The sequence below is a fragment of the Danio aesculapii genome, chromosome 6 (assembly GCF_903798145.1).
Source record: "Danio aesculapii chromosome 6, fDanAes4.1, whole genome shotgun sequence".
In the NCBI taxonomy this organism is placed as follows: Eukaryota; Metazoa; Chordata; class Actinopteri; order Cypriniformes; family Danionidae; genus Danio; species Danio aesculapii.
Window position 1 is genome coordinate 12,155,072 of NC_079440.1, and position 9,013 is coordinate 12,164,084.

At 34.8% G+C, this 9,013-nt stretch overlaps 1 protein-coding gene across 1 annotated transcript; it reads right to left on the bottom strand.

Moving 5' to 3' along the window:
• Nucleotides 1–3,419: 3,419 nt before the first annotated feature.
• On the bottom strand, nucleotides 3,420–7,290 carry fzd7b (frizzled class receptor 7b). The gene is made up of 2 exons (XM_056459533.1): nucleotides 6,946–7,290; nucleotides 3,420–5,923 (listed from the first exon to the last, which is right to left on the bottom strand). The coding sequence occupies exon 2, from the start codon at nucleotides 5,914–5,916 to the stop codon at nucleotides 4,243–4,245; it is 1,674 nt and encodes a 557-aa protein (XP_056315508.1). The 5' UTR covers nucleotides 5,917–5,923; nucleotides 6,946–7,290; the 3' UTR covers nucleotides 3,420–4,242.
• Nucleotides 7,291–9,013: the final 1,723 nt, after the last annotated feature.

Below are 9,013 nucleotides of genomic sequence, written 5' to 3' on the forward strand. Positions count from 1 at the left end.
CAAAAAAGTGCGAGGTTGAATTAATTAACAGCAATGTTTCATTTTTGGTTGAACTATCCCATTTAAGCCAATCCCTAAGTGCTGCATTACACAACATTTCTAATATTCATGCTTCAAATTTGATTTTATAGATAATAAAGTAAATTATGATGTTATTACTCAGTTTTTGTGTGGCTTTTATGAAGTTGCACATGATTTAATTGACCCATGACATTCATCTTTCCAAATGTCTTTGATGTCAGCCCTTTTAAACAACGTTTAACGCTTGATAAGTTTTAGCTAGCAAATACCATTGTCAAACACATTAATTACAATTTGTTCACTTGTGCCAAGAATGTGGTTTCTTCCCATAAATAAGCTTGACAAACTATTGAACTTAACAAGGCAGTGTTTACTCAAAATAAAACATTGCTAAGACTAAAAGAAATAAACCTGTTTTAGCTATGTGATCATGGTAAAGGGTTACCTCCCCCCAAAATGCAAATTTAATCAACGTTTACTCACCCCCAAGATGTTTTATGAAAAAAAAATTATGCAAATTTTCCTCGAGTTTCTTCTGAACACAAAAGAAGTGATAATGTTTTCAATTTACAAAAACGTTTTATTAGTTAATATATTTACTAAGATGAACTAAGAATAAACAATATAGAACATTTATTAATCACAGTTCAATATTTGATAATGCTTTAATAAAATTAAAAGTGCTTGTTTACATTTATGTACTATTAGTTAACATGAACTAATAATGAACAACTTTGTCATTAACCATTAACAAAGATGAATAGATACTAAAATAAGTGTTTTATGTTAGTAAATGTATTAATTTACCTAATGGAACCTTATTGGAAAGTGTTACTGATTTTTAACAATATTGGTTGCCAACAAATGTGACAGTCCCACCCTATAGGAAAAGGATTTTTCATAAAATGGTATTGATAATGAATTATTTTTGTGTACAGACCATTTCAATGTGGTCATGTCATTTTCTGCTTGTTATCAAACTATTTCATAGCTGTAACAAGAGGCAATTTAATCATAACTTAATGTTCAAACAGCTGCCAGAACATTATTTATTAATATGTGGGGTTTTTTTTTGGATTATTGGAAGCTATAGAAATTAAACAATGTAAAGCAAAAAATATGTTGGGACCCTTGTTTTTGTTTACATCCCTAAAAATAGTCCATAGGATCAAAGATAAAACACAAGCTGCACGTTCTATAACCCAATATTTGGTCAAATCTGTTGGGTTAAGTTTTACAATTAAATCTAAATTACATTTATAAACCCAACTGCTGGTTTAAAATTACAGTTTTTAGAGTGCAATGTTTTTAGAGAATGCCCCATATCTCACCTCAGTAAAACTGCTTGTATGTTACAAATGTGTATGCGTGTGTGTGTGTGTTTATGGCCTGGGAGCAAATCAGACAGTGACAGTTTACACTGTTGTAAAAAAAATCCATAAACCCAACTGTCAATCCAAGTGATGGACGTTTCTTGGCTGCACATGCTGTGAATTTTACACACTTCACATCCCCACAGGCACCGCGTGCCAACACACCGGGGTGCATGTACCCACATTACACTAAAAAACCAAATGCATGATCCTATGCTAACGTCGAGTTTAGGGTTCCTTTTCCAAAACCATTACTAGTACAAATATAGTACATATATTTATTTTAATCTCAAAGGACATGGATTCAAAACAAAAAAGACTCACTCAAAAGATTTTATTTTATGAAAAAGCAAAGATTTTTATTTAAATAGTCAATTATTCTTACCTATATAGTAAAATAAATTATTATCAAAGCAACACAATTACATTTTCAAGCACTTTTTCCAAAATTTAAGCTCTTTTCAAACCTTGAAGAAGACCAGAGTGTAATTTTCAACGATTTCCAGGATCTGCAAAAAACCTTGGAGTTTCCCCTGTAATGTTTTTTAGGTTCATTTTAAAATACAGATTAAATAAACATTGTTTTATATATATATATATATATATATATATAAATATTGTTGATTTAAATAGCTCTATTTGGAAAGATATCATTAGTTAAGATTGAAGGGGATGATAAAGTATTTTCCTATGTAGTGGATCTGCATAAATTCTAATACATTACAAGCAAAAATAAGTAAATAAACAGTGATTTTTGGTTTTATAAAGAGTCTAACATTGTTCCAGTATATACAGAAATTAACAATCAAATGTAAATAAAATGGTCATTATATGAATAATGGAAAAATATATATGTATTTAATAATACTTGTATCTAATCTAATCCTGCAATGTGACTATTGCAGATGCACACATTGCAATAATGATATATTGTTGCCATTGATGCCAAATTTCAGTTTAAGTGTTCTTACGCTTTTCCCAAAACCATTACTACAACATATAGATTTATTTTTAACATCAAGACACATATTTATTTAATGATAAATAAGAGAGGCAGATCAAGCTACAAGCACTTGCGCAGACTCAAGAGTTTTCATTGTATGAAAAAGCAAAGATTTTTATTTAAATAATCAATTATTGTTACCTATATAGTAAGATAAATTATTATTAAAGCAAGACAATTACATTTTCAAGCACTTTATCCGAAATCAAAGCACTTTTCAAACCTTGAAAAAGACCAGAGAGTAATTTCCAAGGATTTCCAGGATCCGTAAGAACCTTGGAGTTTCCCCTGTAATGTTTTGTTAGTTTCATTATAAAATACAGATTAAATAAACAATGTTTTACAGAGGCAGTTTTGTACCATTATGGCTTACTGCCATGTAATCATAACCTTGTACTATTTGGACATGGTTGCAACATGAACAAAAATGTTGGGTCCCTCCTTCTCAAAATCATTAGGACAGTATCTGCGTTTACAGATTCAGTAATCTACCCCAGTCACCTTCTAAATGCCCTCGCTGAGAAACATTCACAGCCCCCCCACCCCCAGAAAAAACTAAACAAAACAGGAGAAGGGGACTTGGGTGGGGCGTTTCCCTCACCCTAAAGAATGAAGCCGTCTCCAGTTTCATTTAGAGAGGAAGGGAAGAAATCTCATGCTTTGGTGCATCTCGGGGCTTCCTGTTGTCCCAGAGGCAGGGTGGCAAAATTCACACCACTCGTGATTGGATCCTGTTTTTGTAGGCCACTTTTATGTTTCTTTCTTTCTGAAGAGTAACGTTTACTCTTTCACCTTCATCCACCCACTTGATTCCTTTGTTCGTCGTCGCTTTCCTCTCACATACAGACCGAAAGCATTAATGGAGTCGAGACACATGGAGGGCTGCTCACTTGAGGTCTGTTATTGTAGTAAATTATGCTGCTATCAGTTTCAACTACTTGCTAACAACTGTTTTGAGGGGGGGATATCAAAGCGAAGCAGCAGGTCACCATTTGTGCAAACCAAATCAAGCCAATCAAAGCTTTTAAAAATCTAATCACTTTATTAAGTGAAACTGAAAAAGGCCTTAAACAAAATCTGCTTAAATACATCGTACATCTTTTGACAGAAATGTGATATTTACAAATAATGGTAACATTTCCTCCTGTCCATGCTTTCTCAGCTAAACATTTTGAAATCCAGATGGTTGCTAAGGCCTTTAAAAACGCCAGAGTATTAAATTACTTCATAAGACCTGACTTGATATGGCAACATGGATGAATAAGCAACTCATGACCGAAGAACATTCAATTCAACTAGTTCTAAAATCTAAATAAACGGCCATGTGCAACCAGATACTAAAATATGTAATCTATGAGAAAATGACCCAAAATGCGGAAAAGAAAAGAAAAAAAAAGACTAAACAAAGGAGACATTCATTCAACAACAGGAATTGATCAGTACTGCAAGGCACAAGACTAAATTGCAGACATTTTTGGCTGACGCTGGGTGAAGAAATCACAGCGTACACTCCTGATAAAACAAAAAGGCAGTACTAAAGTTCCCACATATGTATAAAAGATACGAATGATGCCATGTTTCCATAAAAATCATTAGTAGGTAGGGTTTCCAAGGCTATAAAAACAATCTAAAACGTAGTCCATTGGAGAAAGGCATGTTCTTTGGAGTTGTGCTTTCAAAAAAAAAAGTGTTTGCTAAATCTGGGCACTTTAGAAATGAGAAATGCTTCATGCTGGGCTCACACATCAGTGTCCTTTACCATCAGCAAATGTGTGACCTGATCGCAGTTCACGTTTCCTTTCTATATTGACCTGTATTTCTCACATGCAGTCCACAAAGTTCAGTTCACACCGTTGTTTCCCCTTGGTTGTTGCCTAGCCGTTTGTAAAACCTGCGCCATGACTGTAGAGTTTTTCCAGACCAAATCCAGAATCCTGATGTTATGCCTACAATCATGGTCATGAGGTACTTGATCATAAACACAGTGAAATCCGGCGTCATTGGTGCAAAGTTGTTGTTTGGGCATGGCACGGCAAATCGCTTACACGTTTGCATGTGCCAGGTTTTTTCCCACTGCTCACGAAACGCTTGTTCGTAGAAGTAACACGCAATGACGATGGTTGCAGGAACGGTGTAGAGGACGCTGAACACCCCAATCCGTACCATAAGCTTCTCTAGTTTTTCTGTCTTGGTGCCGTCATGCTTCATGATAGTACGAATGCGGAACAATGAGACAAATCCAGCCAGAAGGAAAGACGTACCGATGAAGAGGTAAACAAAAAGGGGGGCGAGAACGAATCCACGCAGTGCATCAACATTGTAGATGCCTACATAACATACACCAGTCAGAAGATCTCCATCCACTTGACCCAAAGCGAGGATAGTAATGGTCTTCACAGCAGGAACAGCCCATGCTGCTAGATGAAAATATTGAGAGTTGGCTTCAATAGCTTCATGACCCCATTTCATCCCAGCAGAGAGGAACCAAGTGAGAGATAGGATCACCCACCAAATGGAGCTGGCCATGCCAAAGAAATACAGCACCATGAAGAGAATGGTGCAGCCCTCTTTTTTAGTCCCTTGAGCCACAGTCTTAAAAGCATCATCCCTGAATTTATCGATGCAGACTACTTTGTCCTCTAGTAAAAAACCTGCTGCGTAAGCCACCGCCACCATAAAATAACACCCAGAGAGGAAGATAATGGGGCGCTCTGGATAATGGAACCGGCGCATATCCACAAGGTAAGTGAGGACCGTGAACAGGGTACTCACACAGCACAGGATAGACCAGATTCCCACCCAGAGGCGACCAAATCGTACCTCTTCCTCCTTGAAGTACATCAGGCCATATGGTTGCTTGTGCTCGCAAGGAGCACCACAGTTTTTCGCTCCCAAAAAGTGGTAGTTGAGGTAGGAAGGGACTGTGAGTTGAAGAGGGCATGTGAATGCCTGATTTATGCTTGGCGCATGAATACGTGGACTGAAGGGTTCTGGTATGTATGGCGTGGGGTCTGTCGTCGGGACATCAGGGTCTGATTTGTTCTGTCCCACGCAGATCTCTCCTGCTCCGTGAACAGGGAAGTTTTCACAGCGGAGTCTTTCAGGCCACTGGAAGCCAAACTTGTTCATAAGGGCCTCGCACCCTTGCCTTGCACGCTCGCACAAAGTGCGACAGGGTGGAATTGCTTGTTCCAGAACGGTGCACACTGGTGCATACATGGAACAGAGGAAAAACTTCAGATCTTGAGAACACTGAACTTTGACCAGAGGGTAGAACTGGTGCACCTCTAGTCCTGCATCCTCCTGGTTGGTGTGTCCCAACAGGTTTGGCATGATCGTTTGGTTATACTGAATGTCTGTACACAGGGGAATAGATATGGGCTGACAGAAACCATGCTCCGGGACGGAGATGCCCTTTTCTCCGTGATACTGGGCAGAAGACAGTCCAAACAGAAGTGTTGTGATGAACACGCAGTATGTTTTGTAGACACATGGACCAACTTCCCGTACCGCCATCATTGATTGCCTGGTAAACACACAAATAGGGAAACCATTTCAACAGTTATTCATTACAATTAGCATGTATGTTTTATAGCGCTTATTTTGTTAAGTAATCCTGTAGTGTCTAGTACTATTTAATTAGAAACTATTAGTTACTATCATTTATTTAAAATATTCGTTTAGTTAATAAAAGTCCAAATGGTGGCAAGTATTCTATTGTTACTGGAAGCATATCAGCTAATCAACTGCGATTTAGAATGCATTATATTTTTTGTTGGTACCTAGTTTAGTTTTACTAGTAACTATTACTTCTCTCATTAATCTGTAAGTAAAAAAGCAAAAAAAAAAAAAAAAAAGGTTGACACTTTACTAAAAGTTCTCATCTGTTAGCACATTAACAACTAGGAGCATTTTTAGAGCACTTATTAACCTTAGCTAACATTACTTAAATAAAACTAGCTTGTTAGTTCACAGTGCATTGACTAATGTTAACAGATATAAGTTTTGGTTATAATATTGTTAGTGCGAGCTCACACGTTAACATTCAAGACTAATAAATGCATTTTCAGTGCTAGGTAAAACTAAGTTAAACAAAAGTTATAAAATTAAACTATTATTAATATAAGAAGTTACAAAAATAAATAAAAGTTACTAGTAACTACATCAAATTCAATAGCAAAATCTGTTACAGTAACAGCTGGTAAAGCTACAATGCAAGTGAAGAGTTAGCAACTAACCACATTGATTACTAGTATGCTAGTGAAAATTGGATAACTAGAACTGGAATAAGTAATAGTCTCTAATAAATAATTACTAGTGAAACTAAAAAAGTCAAATCACAACATCAAAATAACTCGTATTCTAACATTAAGCTTAAAGAAATAAACATCTGAAAACAGTTTTCGGGAAACCTTTAAACAAAGGGATGTTTCGCAGACCAAACTGAGTAATAAGATTAAATCTTTCCACACACATAAAGCGTCACAGAGAGACTCGAACTTAATACAATATCGTTTTGAAAGCAAACACAAAGAAATGTAATCTTACTTGAGCTCGCGTATCCAGCGAAACTTCGGCTTGAGCTTCGCTGCTATTCCTCAAATCCGATCTGGAGCTCCAGACGTGTCCGATCACTCGTACAACAAGGCGAGCCACAAACTATCCTCTAGCTCAGAGACTTGTTGCGTTCAGGTATTCATGACCCCCTTTTTGAGTCTCCTCCACATATTTCATCATCAAAACTCTCAAACATCTGCCTCCTTTAGCGCTCGGCCCTCCTCTCGCTTCAAACACAATGTAAGAAACTTTCTCCGCCACTCCTGTTGAATCCGCACTCTCCGGTGTGAAGTTGATACGCGGACACCACATTGCTCCACACACAGTAATGATAAAACGGTTTCAAGCGGCCCTTCATTCACCATTCCCAAGCGCCTCTCCGCGGGGCGCCTTGAAACCACCCGCCGTCCGACCAATGAGAAGATGTGTTTTCCTTAGCGCGACGTTTCTCATTGGATCGGAAGGAATATTTTGGAAAAAGGGTGGGATTTTAATATCTTATTCACGAACATTAGTCACTTTCAGGTTTATTTTATATTTATGCATAAGTGTGTGTGTTGTAGTTTTGGCACTCGAGCTAAATTAAATTATGTCCCACTTCAAAGTTTTAAATAAGAAAATTAGCTATTTATTTACTCTGTTTAATAGTAAAAAAATAATAATATTAATAATAAAGATAAAAAAATAAGGATATAAATAACTCAAAGAGCTTCTGACAAATTTTTAACCAATTAGGGTTTATGTAGCGAAACAATCAGTCTGTGCAGAAAAAAAAACTAAACACTATTTACTTATAAAAATACTTTATTAATCCAATGACACAAGAATACAAAAATGTAACTTCAGCTGACAGAGAAAAAATAGACATTAACATGAATATAAATTGGTGTATGGAGGACAAAACCTGCAAAATCAATGAATAAACACACAAATAAATAAATTAATTAATTAATACACACATTCCTGAATAAACAAAACAATAAATAAATAAATAAATATGCCAATAAATAAATAAATGTATATATAAATCTACAAATTCCTGCATAAACAAATATATAAATAATTAATAGTGCAGTGTGAAAGGGGGAAAAATCTACTTTTAGTTTAGCATTTTCTTATTCCCCCATATCCGTGTAATTTATTTTATTATTAATCTGCCCACACTATTTATATATTTATATATGCAGGAATTTGTGGGTTATATATATAGAATCACGATTAATCACATCCAAAATAAAAGTATGTTTTGACATAATACATGTGGGTATATATATATATATATATATATATATATATATATATATATATATATATATATATATATATATATATATATATATATATATATATATGTATATATGTGTGTGTGTGTGTGTGTGTGTGTGTGTGTGTGTGTGTGTGTGTGTGTGTGTGTGTGTGTGTGTGTGTGTGTGTATTATGTACTATGTGATACACACACAGAGATAGAAAACAAAACTATACAAAACAATTTTGTAACATCGATATTTAAATTATATATAACTTGAATCATATAGGCCTACATGAATATATTTTATATTTAAAGTTAAATAAACATTTTCTCAAATATATGCCTGCATGTGTATTTTTAATAAATATATACAATACAAATACATATATGCAAATCAATCAATCAAAACAAACTTATTTTAGATGTGATTAATCACGATTGTTTTTTGCATAGCACTAATTTAAATGTTTTCAGAGCAATATGCCATACATGTTTTAATTTATTTTTTATGTAGTTTTTTGATTGTTCGAACAGAATTATCTATAATTTAAGTATAATTTAAGTCATTTATCAAATTTGGTCAACATTAATGCAATTTTTTTCTTATGTATATGTGGCACTTTCCTAATAACATAAACAATGGAATAATTTGATGACAACACAAGTTCTCATTTTCAATATAAAAAAGCAAATCAAATAAACAAATTTCATTCATACACTCAAATACAATATATTAAGTACAATTAAAAATCAGTATTTACATTTTTCGTTATTTCCGTTGCTTAATGACGTATGTGTGAACTTGTTTCC

Coding starts and splice junctions, on each gene's coding strand:
- fzd7b (XM_056459533.1), bottom strand. CDS start 5,916: ATGATGGCGGTACGGGAAGTTGGTCCATGTGTCTACAAAACATACTGC.